Here is a 14,894-nt window from a genome sequence, read left to right as displayed (position 1 = left end):
GAGTTTCTGACTATATTTGGGGAGAGATTTGGGTGAGTTTCTGACCATTTTTGGGGGGAGATTTGGGTGAGTTTCTGACCATTTTTGGAAAGATTTGGGTGAGTTTCTGGCTATTTTTTTGGGGAGATTTGGGTGAGTTTCTGGCCATGTTTTTGGGGAGATTTGGGTGAGTTTCTGACCTTTTTTTGGGGAGATTTTGGTGAGTTTTGGGTCATTTTTTGAAGTGATTTGGGTGAGTTTCTGATCATTTTTTTGGGGAGATTTGGATGAGTTTCTGTCCATTTTTTTGGGGAGATTTGGGTTAGTTTCTTACCATGTTTTTGGAGAGATTTGGATGAGTTTCTTTCCTTTTTTGGGGGGAGATTTGGGTGAGTTTCTGACCAATTTTTGGGGAGATTTGGGTGAGTTTCTGGCCATGTTTTTGGGGTGATTTAGGTGAGTTTCTGGCTATTTTTTTGGGGAGATTTTGGTGAGTTTCTGTCCATGTTTTTGGGGAGATTTGGGTGAGTTTCTGACCATGTTTTTGGGGAGATTTGGGTGAGTTTCTCACCATTTTTTTGGGGAGATTTGGGTGAGTTTCTGACCATTTTTGGGGGGAGATTTGGGTGAGATTCTGGCCATTTTTTTGAGGAGATTTGGGTGAGATTCTGGCCATGTTTTTGGGGAGATTTGGGTGAGTTTCTGACCATGTTTTTGGGGAGATTTGGGTGAGTTTCTGACTATTTTTTTGGGGAGATTTGGGTGAGTTTCTGGCTATATTTTTGGGGAGATTTGGGTGAGTTTCTCACCATTTTTTTTGAGGTTATTTGGGTGAGTTTCTGACCATGTTTTTGGGGAGATTTTCGTGAGTTTTGGGTCATTTTTTGGCGAGATTTGAGTGAGTTTCTGGCCATTTTTGGGGGGAGATTTGGGTGAGTTTCTGGCCATTTTTGAGGGGAGATTTGGGTGAGTTTCTGACCATTTTTGGGGGGAGATTTGGGTGAGTTTCTGGCCCTGTTTTTGGGGAGATTTGGGTGAGTTTCTGGCCATTTTTTGGGGAGATTTGGGTGAGTTTCTGACCATGTTTTTGGGGAGATTTGGGTGAGTTTCTGACCTTTTTTTTGGGGAGATTTGGGTGAGTTTCTGGCCATGTTTTTGGGGAGATTTGGGTGAGTTTCTGGCCTTGTTTTTGGGGAGATTTGGGTGAGTTTCTGGCCATGTTTTTGGGGAGATTTGGGTGAGTTTCTGACCATGTTTTTGGGGAGATTTGGGTGAGTTTCTGGCCATGTTTTTGGGGAGATTTGGGTGAGTTTCTGGCCATTTTTGGGGGGAGATTTGGGTGAGTTTCTGGCCATGTTTTTGGGAGATTTGGCTGAGTTTCTGGCCATGTTTTTGGGGAGATTTGGGTGAGTTTCTGGCCATGTTTTTGGGGAGATTTGGGTGAGTTTCTGGCCATGTTTTTGGGGGTAGTTTTGGTGAGTTTCTGGCCATGTTTTTGGGGAGATTTTGGTGAGTTTCTGGCCATTTTTTGGGGAGATTAGGGTGAGTTTCTGGCCATGTTTTTGGGGAGATTTGGGTGAGTTTCTGGCCATGTTTTTGGGGAGATTTGGGTGAGTTTCTGGCCATTTTTGGGGGGAGATTTGGGTGAGTTTCTGGCCATGTTTTTGGGGAGATTTGGGTGAGTTTCTGGCCATTTTTTTGGGGAGATTTTGGTGAGTTTCTGGCCATGTTTTTGTGGAGATTTGGGTGAGTTTCTGGCCATTTTTTTGGGGAGATTTGGGTGAGTTTCTGGCCATGTTTTTGGGGAGATTTGGGTGAGTTTCTGGCTATATTTTTGGGGAGATTTGGTTGAGTTTCTCACCATTTTTTTTGAGGTTATTTGGGTGAGTTTCTGACCATGTTTTTGGGGAGATTTTCGTGAGTTTTGGGTCATTTTTTGGCGAGATTTGAGTGAGTTTCTGGCCATTTTTGAGGGGAGATTTGGGTGAGTTTCTGGCCATTTTTTGGGGAGATTTGGGTGAGTTTCTGACCATGTTTTTGGGGAGATTTGGGTGAGTTTCTGACCTTTTTTTTGGGGAGATTTGGGTGAGTTTCTGGCTATATTTTTGGGGGAGATTTGGGTGAGTTTCTGACCATTTTTGGGGGGAGATTTGGGTGAGTTTCTGACCATTTTTTTGGGGAAATTTGGGTGTGTTTCTGGGTATTTTTTTGGGGAGATTTTGGTGAGTTTCTGTCCATGTTTTTGGGGAGATTTGAGTGATTTTTTGGCCATTTTTGGGGGGAGATTTGGGTGAGTTTCTGACCATGTTTTTGGGGAGATTGGAGTGAGTTTCTGACCATGTTTTTGGGGAGATTTGGGTGAGTTTCAGTCCATGTTTTTGGGGAGAATTTGGTGAGTTTCTGTCCATGTTTTTGGGGAGATTTGGGTGAGTTTCTGGCCTTGTTTTTGGGGAGATTTGGGTGAGTTTCTGGCCATGTTTTTGGGGAGATTTGGGTGAGTTTCTGGCCATGTTTTTGGGGGTAGTTTTGGTGAGTTTCTGGCCATGTTTTTGGGGAGATTTTGGTGAGTTTCTGGCCATTTTTTGGGGAGATTTGGGTGAGTTTCTGGCCATGTTTTTGGGGAGATTTGGGTGAGTTTCTGGCCATGTTTTTGGGGAGATTTGGGTGAGTTTCTGGCCATGTTTTTGGGGAGATTTGGGTGAGTTTCTGGCCATTTTTGGGGGGAGATTTGGGTGAGTTTCTGGCCATGTTTTTGGGGAGATTTGGGTGAGTTTCTGGCCATGTTTTTGGGGAGATTTGGGTGAGTTTCTGGCTATATTTTTGGGGAGATTTGGGTGAGTTTTTGGCCATTTTTTTGGGGAGATTTGGGTGAGTTTCTGGCCATTTTTTGGGGGGGAGATTTGGGTGACTTTCTGGCCATGTTTTTGGGGAGATTTGGGTGAGTTTCTGATTATGTTTTTGGGGAGATTTGGGTGAGTTTCTGATTATGTTTTTGGGGAGATTTTGGTGAGTTTCTGGCCATGTTTTTGGGGAGATTTTGGTGAGTTTCTGGCCATTTTTGGGGGGAGATTTGGGTGAGTTTCTGGCCATGTTTTTGGGGAGATTTGGGTGAGTTTCTGGCCATTTTTGGGGGGAGATTTGGGTGAGTTTCTGGCCATGTTTTTGGGGAGATTTGGGTTAGTTTCTGACCATTTTTGGGGGGAGATTTGGGTGAGTTTCTGACCATGTTTTTGGGAGATTTGGGTGAGTTTCTGGCCATGTTTTTGGGGAGATTTGGGTGAGTTTCTGACCATTTTTGGGGGGAGATTTGGTTGAGTTTCTGACAGTTTTTTTGGGGGAGATTTTGGGGAGTTTCTGTCCATGTTTTTGGGGAGATTTGGGTGAGTTTCTGGCCATGTTTTTGGGGAGATTTGGGTGAGTTTCTGACCATTTTTGGGGGGAGATTTGGGTGAGTTTCTGACCATTTTTTTGGGGAGATTTGGGTGAGTTTCTGGCCATGTTTTTGGGGAGATTTGGGTGAGTTTCTGGCTATTTTTTTGAGGAGATTTGGGTGAGTTTCTGACCATGTTTTTGGGGAGATTTGGGTGAGTTTTGGGTCATTTTTTGGGGATATTTGGGAGAGTTTCTGGCCATTTTTTTGGGGAAATTTGGGTGAGTTTCTGGACATTTTTGGGGGGAGATTTGGGTGAGTTTCTGGCCATGTTTTTGGGGAGATTTGGGTGAGTTTCTGGCCATTTTTTTGGGGAGATTTTGGTGAGTTTCTGGCCATGTTTTTGTGGAGATTTGGGTGAGTTTCTGGCCATTTTTTTGGGGAGATTTGGGTGAGTTTCTGGCCATGTTTTTGGGGAGATTTGGGTGAGTTTCTGGCCATTTTTGGGGGGGTATTTGGGTGAGTTTCTGGCCATTTTTGGGGGGAGATTTGGGTGAGTTTCTGGCTATATTTTTGGGGGAGATTTGGGTGAGTTTCTGGCTATTTTTTGGGGGGAGATTTGGGTGAGTTTCTGGCTATATTTTTGGGGAGATTTGGGTGAGTTTCTGACCATTTTTGGGGGGAGATTTGGGTGAGTTTCTGACCATTTTTGGGGGGGAGATTTGGGTGAGTTTCTGACCATTTTTTTGGGGAGATTTGGGTGAGTTTCTGGCCATTTTTTGGGGACATTTGGGTGAGATTCTGGCCGTGTTTTTGGGGAGATTTGGGTGAGTTTCTGACCATGTTTTTGGGGAGATTTTGGTGAGTTTCTGGCCATGTTTTTGCAGAGGTTTTGGTGTGTTTCTGTCCATGTTTTTGGGGAGATTTGGGTGAGTTTCTGACCATTTTTGGGGGGAGATTTGGTTGAGTTTCTGACTGTTTTTTTGGGGGAGATTTTGGTGAGTTTCTGTCCATGTTTTTGGGGAGATTTGGGTGAGTTTCTGGCCATTTTTGGGGGGAGATTTGGGTGAGTTTCTGGCCATGTTTTTGGGGAGATTTGGGTGAGTTTCTGGCCATTTTTGGGGGGAGATTTGGGTGAGTTTCTGGCCATGTTTTTGGGGAGATTTGGGTGAGTTTCTGGCCATTTTTTTGGGGAGATTTTGGTGAGTTTCTGGCCATGTTTTTGTGGAGATTTGGGTGAGTTTCTGGCCATTTTTTTGGGGAGATTTGGGTGAGTTTCTGGCCATGTTTTTGGGGAGATTTGGGTGAGTTTCTGGCTATATTTTTGGGGAGATTTGGTTGAGTTTCTCACCATTTTTTTTGAGGTTATTTGGGTGAGTTTCTGACCATGTTTTTGGGGAGATTTTCGTGAGTTTTGGGTCATTTTTTGGCGAGATTTGAGTGAGTTTCTGGCCATTTTTGAGGGGAGATTTGGGTGAGTTTCTGGCCATTTTTTGGGGAGATTTGGGTGAGTTTCTGACCTTTTTTTTGGGGAGATTTGGGTGAGTTTCTGGCTATATTTTTGGGGGAGATTTGGGTGAGTTTCTGACCATTTTTGGGGGGAGATTTGGGTGAGTTTCTGACCATTTTTTTGGGGAAATTTGGGTGTGTTTCTGGGTATTTTTTTGGGGAGATTTTGGTGAGTTTCTGTCCATGTTTTTGGGGAGATTTGAGTGATTTTTTGGCCATTTTTGGGGGGAGATTTGGGTGAGTTTCTGACCATGTTTTTGGGGAGATTGGAGTGAGTTTCTGACCATGTTTTTGGGGAGATTTGGGTGAGTTTCAGTCCATGTTTTTGGGGAGAATTTGGTGAGTTTCTGTCCATGTTTTTGGGGAGATTTGGGTGAGTTTCTGGCCTTGTTTTTGGGGAGATTTGGGTGAGTTTCTGGCCATGTTTTTGGGGAGATTTGGGTGAGTTTCTGGCCATGTTTTTGGGGGTAGTTTTGGTGAGTTTCTGGCCATGTTTTTGGGGAGATTTTGGTGAGTTTCTGGCCATTTTTTGGGGAGATTTGGGTGAGTTTCTGGCCATGTTTTTGGGGAGATTTGGGTGAGTTTCTGGCCATGTTTTTGGGGAGATTTGGGTGAGTTTCTGGCCATGTTTTTGGGGAGATTTGGGTGAGTTTCTGGCCATTTTTGGGGGGAGATTTGGGTGAGTTTCTGGCCATGTTTTTGGGGAGATTTGGGTGAGTTTCTGGCCATGTTTTTGGGGAGATTTGGGTGAGTTTCTGGCTATATTTTTGGGGAGATTTGGGTGAGTTTTTGGCCATTTTTTTGGGGAGATTTGGGTGAGTTTCTGGCCATTTTTTGGGGGGGAGATTTGGGTGACTTTCTGGCCATGTTTTTGGGGAGATTTGGGTGAGTTTCTGATTATGTTTTTGGGGAGATTTGGGTGAGTTTCTGATTATGTTTTTGGGGAGATTTTGGTGAGTTTCTGGCCATGTTTTTGGGGAGATTTTGGTGAGTTTCTGGCCATTTTTGGGGGGAGATTTGGGTGAGTTTCTGGCCATGTTTTTGGGGAGATTTGGGTGAGTTTCTGGCCATTTTTGGGGGGAGATTTGGGTGAGTTTCTGGCCATGTTTTTGGGGAGATTTGGGTTAGTTTCTGACCATTTTTGGGGGGAGATTTGGGTGAGTTTCTGACCATGTTTTTGGGAGATTTGGGTGAGTTTCTGGCCATGTTTTTGGGGAGATTTGGGTGAGTTTCTGACCATTTTTGGGGGGAGATTTGGTTGAGTTTCTGACAGTTTTTTTGGGGGAGATTTTGGGGAGTTTCTGTCCATGTTTTTGGGGAGATTTGGGTGAGTTTCTGGCCATGTTTTTGGGGAGATTTGGGTGAGTTTCTGACCATTTTTGGGGGGAGATTTGGGTGAGTTTCTGACCATTTTTTTGGGGAGATTTGGGTGAGTTTCTGGCCATGTTTTTGGGGAGATTTGGGTGAGTTTCTGGCTATTTTTTTGAGGAGATTTGGGTGAGTTTCTGACCATGTTTTTGGGGAGATTTGGGTGAGTTTTGGGTCATTTTTTGGGGATATTTGGGAGAGTTTCTGGCCATTTTTTTGGGGAAATTTGGGTGAGTTTCTGGACATTTTTGGGGGGAGATTTGGGTGAGTTTCTGGCCATGTTTTTGGGGAGATTTGGGTGAGTTTCTGGCCATTTTTTTGGGGAGATTTTGGTGAGTTTCTGGCCATGTTTTTGTGGAGATTTGGGTGAGTTTCTGGCCATTTTTTTGGGGAGATTTGGGTGAGTTTCTGGCCATGTTTTTGGGGAGATTTGGGTGAGTTTCTGGCCATTTTTGGGGGGGTATTTGGGTGAGTTTCTGGCCATTTTTGGGGGGAGATTTGGGTGAGTTTCTGGCTATATTTTTGGGGGAGATTTGGGTGAGTTTCTGGCTATTTTTTGGGGGGAGATTTGGGTGAGTTTCTGGCTATATTTTTGGGGAGATTTGGGTGAGTTTCTGACCATTTTTGGGGGGAGATTTGGGTGAGTTTCTGACCATTTTTGGGGGGGAGATTTGGGTGAGTTTCTGACCATTTTTTTGGGGAGATTTGGGTGAGTTTCTGGCCATTTTTTGGGGACATTTGGGTGAGATTCTGGCCGTGTTTTTGGGGAGATTTGGGTGAGTTTCTGACCATGTTTTTGGGGAGATTTTGGTGAGTTTCTGGCCATGTTTTTGGAGAGGTTTTGGTGTGTTTCTGTCCATGTTTTTGGGGAGATTTGGGTGAGTTTCTGACCATTTTTGGGGGGAGATTTGGTTGAGTTTCTGACTGTTTTTTTGGGGGAGATTTTGGTGAGTTTCTGTCCATGTTTTTGGGGAGATTTGGGTGAGTTTCTGACCATTTTTGGGGGGAGATTTGGGTGAGTTTCTGACCATTTTTTTGGGGAGATTTGGGTGAGTTTCTGGCCATGTTTTTGGGGAGATTTGGGTGAGTTTCTGGCTATTTTTTTGAGGAGATTTGGGTGAGTTTCTGACCATGTTTTTGGGGAGATTTGGGTGAGTTTTGGGTCATTTTTTGGGGATATTTGGGAGAGTTTCTGGCCATTTTTTTGGGGAAATTTGGGTGAGTTTCTGGACATTTTTTTGGGGGGGAGATTTGTGCCAGTTTTGGGTCATTTTTTAGGGAGATTTGTGTCAGGTTTTGGCCATTTTTTGGGGAGATTTCTCTCAGTTTCTGGCCATTTTTTAGGGAGATTTGTTTCAATTTCTGGCCATTTTTTGTGGAGATTTGGGAGAGTTTCTGGCCATTTTTTGGGGAGATTTGGGTGAGTTTCTGGCCATTTGTTTGGGGAGATTTGTGTAAGTTTCTGGCCGTTTTTCTGGGGAGTTTTGGGTGAGTTTTGGGTCATTTTTTGGGGGAGATTTGGGTTCAGTTTCTGGCCATTTTTTTGGGGAGATTTGGGTGAGTTTCTGGTCATTTTTTAGGGAGATTTTTGTCAGTTTCTGGTCATTTTTTTGGGGAGATTTGTGTCAGTTTCTGGCCATTTTTGGGGGAGATTTTGGTCAGTTTTGGGTCATTTTTTAGGGAGATTTTTGTCACTTTCTGGCCATTTTTTGCGGAGATCTGGGTGAGTTTCTGGCCAATTTTTGGGGGAGATTTTTGTCAGTTTTGGGTCATTTTTTAGGGAGATTTTTGTCAGTTTCTGGCCATTTTTTGGGGAGATCTGGGTGAGTTTCTGGCCAATTTTTGGGGGATATTTGTGTCAGTTTCTGGTCGTTTTTTTGGGGAGATTTGTGTCAGTTTTTCTTTCCTCGTGAGAATGGACCGGCCGGGCTTTGGCAATCTGCCCCCCAAAAAGACTGTGTGATCTCTTCCAGCAGGCGAAGACTGAAGCAAGGGGTGCCAGGAAGAACTGGAGTCTCTGGAGAATAAAAGCTGGAAGCGTGCCCCCGAAGTCCCCAGCCCCGGGTGGTCGCTGGTCTGACTTGCACGGACCGGTGGCCTTGGCCAGGAGCGGTCCTGCCGGCCTGTACTTTGAATTTCCTGCCCAGGCTGTAATTTGAATTTGCACTGGGTGCTGGCAAAGCCCCCCTGGGGGTGAGCCCCGGTGCCTGGCAGGAGCGGAGCGGGCTTGCGGGGCCCTCCTGGCAGGCGTTGTGTTTAAGGGAAGGGCAGGGGAGCCTTTCTGTGGCCCAGAGGAGCTGCAGTGTTCTTTCTTCCTCTCTGGAGGACTAAGAACTAAAAAAATAAAAACCAAACGAGAAAGAAAAGAAAATGAAAAATAAAGAGAATAAAAAATTAAGGAAATAAAGAAGGAAATAGAAAAATACAAAAGAACATTAAAGAAAAAAATAAAAGCGAGCAAACTAAAAAGGCAATAAAATAACAAGTGAAATGAAAGAGAAATACAACTCTTCTTGGGCACCCCAGGGTTTACTCCGCGTCCCGCCCTCCGCCCCGTCACTTGGGGGTCCCCCCTAAAGTGTGCGAAGGGGACCCCAAAAGGTGGGCGGGGGAACCCCAGGGAGCCGAAAAGGCAGCGGAGGGGGAGCGGCGAAATGTGAGGGAGGGCCCCGGAGAAGCGGGCGAGGCGCGCGCAGTGCGAGAGCGAAGGCGGGCGGTGCGGGATCTTGCGGCGCTGGGATTAAATCTTGGCTCTCTGGGGTTCGAACTGGGGGCGAGGGGCGGTGCCCGAGCAGGACCAGCGGGGGCTGCGGCCGCTCCCGGCGCTGCCGAGGCTGCCGGGGAGGGACCGGCCTGTGCTGGGGGCACGGGGTTCGTTCCTTGGGCTCGAGGGCGGCAGCGGGAGCGGCGCTGCGGGGCGGGACGGGCGGGAGGGGCCGGGGGAGGGCGGGGAAGCCGCGGCGGGGCCCGGGGGCTGCAGCTCTGTGGCTTCGCCACTGGCTTTGCAGACATTTGCCACCTTCAGAGGAGGCACAAATCCCCGCGGAGCTGAGCGAGGGGTGCGGGGAGTGCAGCGAGCTGGGGCGGGGCTGTGACCAGGGCAGGGTGTGCGCAGTGCCCCAAAACCCGCACCCAAAACCAGCCCGGAACAGCCCCGGAGCCCAGAGCGAAGCGCCGCGGGATCGCGCCGGCCCCGCCCCTCGGCCCGCCCAGGCCCGCCCCCCGGTCCGCCCGAGCCGCCCCTCGGCCCGCCCGGCCCCGCCCCCCGGCCCGCCCGGCCCCGCCCCTCGGCCCGCCCAGGCCCGCCCCCCGGCCCGCCCGGCCCCGCCCCTCGACCCGCCCAGGCCCGCCCCCCGGCCCGCGCCAGCCCCGGCCCCCGGCCCGCCCGGCCCGCCCCCAAGAAGGCCGCTGTCCCCGCAGGCCCCGCTCCCCTTGTCCCGGGAGAGCTCCCGGCCGGGCCGTGACCGCGGAGCTCCCACCCGCCCTTCCCCGGCCCCAGCAGCGCCCGCCGGGGCTGCGGCGGGAGCCGCGCGGAGGGAACGGGGGGCGGGGCCGCGCCGAGGGGCGGGGCCGGGCTGAGCGGGCGGGGCGGGGCCGCAGGGCCAGGCGGGCTGGGATTGGGCGGAGGCGCTCGAGTGCTGATTGGGCAGCGCTGCCGGCCCGCGGTATAAAGGGCCGGCGGGGCAGGTGGGGGCGGTTGTGTGTGGGGGCTGAGGGTGCGGCCCCGCTGCTGCCCGGGCTGCGGAGGGGAGAGCGCCTTGGCCGCTGGGTTTGTGCACCGGGGCAGCCGGGGGCGTTTAGGGGCGCCTTGTGCTGGGCGGCGGGGCCCGGGTAAGCCCCTTACCTGCCGGGTAACCCCGGGAGGAGCCGTGGCATGGCTGTGGGGCCGGTGCTCTCTGGGTGTTTCAGGCTTTGCCTCGGCATCCCAAAGGCTTTCCCCGTGCAGGGTTAGGAGGCAAAGACTGGTCTCACTTAGTTTCTTGGTGCTGCATTAACGCTTTTTGCTCCTTTTCTGTCCAGTCGTGCCCTCCCTGGGGCTCAGCTCAGGTCCGTGCCCAGCGGCTGGTGGAGTGTGGCGAGTTGTGCTTCCTGCCGGGCGGGAGCTGCCTTGGGAAGCTGCTCTGTCCCCACGGCTGGGCCGAGCTGGGAACTTGGACAGGGAAGGGCAGGGCCCGTCCTGCCCGTGAGAATTGGGTTTGGCTGGGGGAGGATGGAATGGAGTGTGTGCCTGTTAACTCCAAGGAGAGCCAACAGCTGGGAGAGACCCCGAGCAGGTTTGGTGCCACGAGAGCAGCTTCAAAAGACCTTGAGTGTTGGAGAAATGTCCAGGAGACCTGGTTCCTCTTTTGCAAGGAGGCAGTTTGCAAGGACAGGGGGGGTTGCTGTGCTCTCTAGCAAAAAAAGGTTTCCTTGCTCTCTCAGCAGGATGTCGAGTGCCACCGTGTCCCTGAGGTCACCCTTTCTGCTGTTGGGAGAGCACGAGGCGGATGGAGAGGATCCCCAGGCATCTGCAGGAACAAGGGACTTGTATGACTCCAACTTGCCTACTGCTGCTGTAGGATGGACTTGCAAGATACCATTGGGAATGTGCCAGCACTCCTGCTGGAGTTTTATTATGCTGTATTTGAACACAATGAGTAAAACTAAAGTCGGGTCTGTTCTGGAGTGTGTTACACTTGTCCTTCCCTCTGTTTATTTTCTGTTTTGGAAAGCACGGTCTGGGGTTCCTGGGCACTTCTTATTAAATGATACTATGAAAATAATTTTGTACTGAAAGGGGAAAGGAGTTGTCTGTGAAAGTTCAGATGTCAATGATAAAACCCTTATGTATTTTCAGTCAGTAAGCTCTTAACGTACCTTAGTGTGTAGGAATGCCTGGCTTCTAAAACTCACCAGCTGAGTCTTACAGGTTTCTTTGAAGAGCTGATTTCAGGCAGGCAAATTGCCCCCCAGGAGGGACTCTGTGCCTGCTCTCCCGTGGCTCCAAGGGATCTCTGGCCCTTCACGCCGGCACCGAGATTTTCTCGGGAAGGGCCTCAGATCCCCGGACCAGTCTGGGACACAGGCAAGATCCCCCTGCATTTTGGGACCAAATTGGCCCCTGGAGGGACAGTGCTGTTGGTGCCCCCCGGGTTGGGGCACCCCGAGGACTCCAGCGCGCACCGAAAGGATTATTCGGGGAGATCCTCGGGGTGCCCGGCCCTGGGGAGCTCAAAGCAAGGTCCCTGCCATGGATTCAGGCATTGCTGAGAGTATCCCAGGGGTCCCTGTCCCTGCTAGACAGGGAGCTCTCTAATGGGCTGTAATTGGGTTCTAAAAGTGGTGCTCCAAGTGCCAAACAAGTGTGGGATTGGGATTAAGAAATGAGCAGTGAGGGTGCAATTGGCTGTTTGCTCTGGAATGTGACTGTGAGAGCTGCAGGAGTGCCAGGTGTGTGTTCCAGTCCCCAGTATTTGGTTTGCACATGTCCTGATCAGACACAGGTCCAACTTGCTCAGTCCTTAACCCAAGAGAGGGAGAATTAAGGACTGGCAGTGTTAAGGTGATTGGTGTGACAGGGGTCAAACTGGGAAAACAAGAAATCAAGAAATAACCAGGAAGCAGCCGCGGTTCCAGGTTTGCTCAGCGGGATCGGGACAAGGACAGGTTGATATTCCACAGGCTTTGCTGTTTATAACCCTCCTTCCCCAACCCCGCTGGTGTCCCGGGGGGACTTGAGCGAGTTCCCTGGAATTGGGCCGATTCTCCGCCCCGGGCCGGGCTCCAGGGGATGTGTTGGCCCGGGAGAAGGCGGGGGCCGGACGCGCTCCCGGCCCGGGGCGAGGCAGCCCCTGAGCACGGGCGAGGACGTCTCTCCGGCCGGGAAGCCGCTGTCCCTTCGGAGCCTCGGGAGCGGCCCCGGGGAGTTCTTTTCCCCGAGGAAAGGGATGCACATCCCTGCCTTCAGGGCACCTCGGCTCTGCCCCACCTGTTCCAGCTGTCCACGGACTCCGTCCAACTCCGGGCCCGAAAAGCGGCCCCGACCTGAGCCCACCCCGGCATTTTGGGATCCAAACCCTCACCTGGAGGAGACGCCCCCCCGCAGGCGGGACCAGGCGGCGACACTCGAGCAACGCCTTTGCCTCGGAGCGAGGGATCCCTCCGGACTCGTTTGGCTTCTTTATCCTTGGAAAGGGACGTTGTACCAGCACCTTTGCAGTCAATGGGGAAATCCCGGACGGGGCTGGAAAACCACCCTGAGCAGGGCAGTGATGAATTGGTGCCCGTCCCCAGCCGGGCACAGCCCAGCCGGCCGCGCTCCCTCCGGCCCGGGGCTGCGAAGGGCTCCTGCCGAGATTGAATAAAAGCGCATTTCCTGACTCTATTTCCCTGTGGTCCTTCCCTCTTTTGACTCGCGCAGCACCGTCCGGTTGGACATTTCTTGGTTTCCTCCCTTGTAGCTTTTTCCCTCCCAGGCAGGGCCTTCCTCGTCTGCAAATAAAGAGGAAATGTTTCAACGGGATTTTAAAAAACCAGAGGGTTTGGCCCGGGAGGGAGCGAGTTGCCGAGGAAACAGGGGAGAGGAAGGAGAGCCTCAGGTCTCACCTGGCAGGTGTCAGATGACCTGCGCCTTATGGATGGCAGGGCAAAGAACTGCTGTGGGTAATTGCCCAAGTTCCGCAGGCAGAGCTGGGAGCAGCCTGTGCCCGACCCGCGGCACGGTCAGTGCCAGCTCCTGGGGCCGCCTGAGGACAGACACAGGGACACGGGGACAGACGGGCAGCTCTGCTCGGGGGCCCGGAGCACGGGAGGAACGGAGAAAGGGCTGCCCTAGTTCTTCCCTGCCCCGGCAAACCCCCGGCTCCCCGCGGCCGGAGCGGGCCCGTGGCCGGAGCCCCAGCGGGACCCAGAGCCCTCGTTCCCGGGGGGCCCTGCGGGCGGGAACCCCCGCGGCCGCGGGGAAGGGGGAGGCGGGCGATGTTCTCCCCGGGAGCGGGTGCGGTGGCCTCGGGGGTGCCCGAGCGGGGGTAGTTCCGATCCCGCTGGGGGTGCGGGCGGCACCCCTTCTCGAGGGTCTCGGGGTCGGCCCGGCGTGTCCCCGCGCCCCGGCCGGTCCCAGCCCCGGCTCCGCGTCTGCACGACGAAAGCGCCGCCGTTCTCCCCCGACCGGGTCCCGGCAGAGCCCCGGCCCGAGCGGCCCCGCCGCGCTCGGCCCCAGCGCCCGCCCCGGAGCGGCTCTTCCCGCCCGCGTTGCCGGGGGCACAGGCGGCGAGGCCGGGCTGGGATGAGCCCGGCACCGATCCTGGTCCCCGTCCGGGTGCCGAGCCCCATCCCAGCCCCAAGCCAACCTCGCTCCTCCGGTCGCGGTCCCGGTCCGGATCCTTGTCCCGCTCCTCCTGCCGAGCTCCCTCGCCAGCCTCGGTCCTCCGACGCGCCGATCGCTCCCGCAGCATCCCGGTACGAGCTTCCTGCACAAGCTCGGGACGAGCGCGGCTCTGCCGGCTTTGAACGGCGCGGCCGGGGCGGGGCCGGGGCGGGGCCGGGGCGGGGCCGGGGCGGGGCCGGGGCGGAGCGGGGCCCGCACAGGTGTGCGAGGCGGGGCCCGTCCAGGTGCGCGGGGCGGGGACGGGCAGGGGGCGGGTCGGGGCGGGGGTATTTAAGCGCCGGAACTCGCCCCCGCCGCCATTTGCTCGGGCGGTGCGCGGGGAGGCGGCATCGCCGCGGGAGCCTCTCGCTGCCGCGGCTCTTTTGCTTCGCTTTCGTTTTTACTTTTCTTTTACTTTTCTCCCTTTTTTCCGTCCCCTCCCTTCCTCCCCACCCTCCACCCGCTCCCCGCACGCCGCCTCTCCCCGGCCGCTGTCGCTGCCCTCCTGCACAGCCCGGCCCCCCCCTGCCCCCGGCCCCCCCTGCCTGCCCCTGCTCCCCCCTCGCTGCTCCGCTGCACAGCCCGACCTGCCCGCACCCCCGCTCCGTCCTTGCCCCCCGCCCGTCCCGTCCGCCCCCCTGTCCCCCGGGCCGTGTCCCCGCAGCCGCGGGCTTGGGGGCGCCGCTTTAATAAAGCCGCGAGGGCCGGAGCCGGCGCCCCCCTGGATCCCCCCCACGGGGCCGGGCCCGCTCGGCGGGTCCCCCCTGCAGTTCCCAAGCACCGCCCGACACCGCCGGGGCTCCGGCCCGTCCCGACATCACACGGGGGGCTCCGCGGGCGGGGGGACGAGGGGGAGGCGGGGGGGCAGGGGATGAGGGTCCCCTCCGGAGGAGGGGGGGAAGGGTGGGGGCCGGGGGGGCTCGGGGAGAGGGGCGGGGGGATCCCCTCCGGAGGAGTGGGGTCCCCGGGTGGGAGGGGCCAGAGGGGGGAATTCCTCCCGCTGCTCCCTCCCACCTCGGGACTCCCCCCCCCCGGGGGGCGATCGGGGGCGGGGACCCCTCCCGGGGTGGGAGGGGCGGTGGGGCGAGTTCCCCCCTCTGGCCCCTCCCACCCCGGGACTCCCCGCCCCGGGGGGCGGTCGGGGGGGCTCCCCTCCAAGGAGGGGACTCGGGGAAGGGGGAGGAGGGCGGGGGCAGGGGCGGGGGTCAGGGGGCCCTCCTCCGGAGGAGTGGGGTCCCCGGGTGGGAGGGGCCAGAGGGGGAACTCCTCCCACTGATCCCTCCCACCCCGGGACTCCCTCCCTGGAGGAGGGGGGGGTACGGG

The 14,894-nt window shown here is 54.4% G+C and overlaps 1 protein-coding gene across 1 annotated transcript; it reads right to left on the bottom strand.

Annotated features, from left to right (window-relative positions):
• Nucleotides 1–12,470: 12,470 nt before the first annotated feature.
• LOC127464239 (translation initiation factor IF-2-like) lies at nucleotides 12,471–14,255 on the bottom strand (the record flags this gene model as incomplete). Its single annotated transcript, XM_051774476.1, has 2 exons — nucleotides 12,471–12,697; nucleotides 13,555–14,255. Coding segments are annotated over 2 exons (811 nt in total), but the record flags the coding sequence as incomplete, so codon positions are not given.
• Between the last annotated feature and the right edge of the window lie 639 nt (nucleotides 14,256–14,894).

This window comes from Manacus candei, unplaced genomic scaffold (assembly GCF_025592945.1).
Source record: "Manacus candei isolate 608988 ecotype Guabito, Panama unplaced genomic scaffold, ASM2559294v1 h1tg000202l, whole genome shotgun sequence".
Taxonomy (NCBI): Eukaryota; Metazoa; Chordata; class Aves; order Passeriformes; family Pipridae; genus Manacus; species Manacus candei.
Note: the sequence above shows the minus strand (reverse complement) of the source record. Positions and strands in the feature narration are given on the sequence as shown.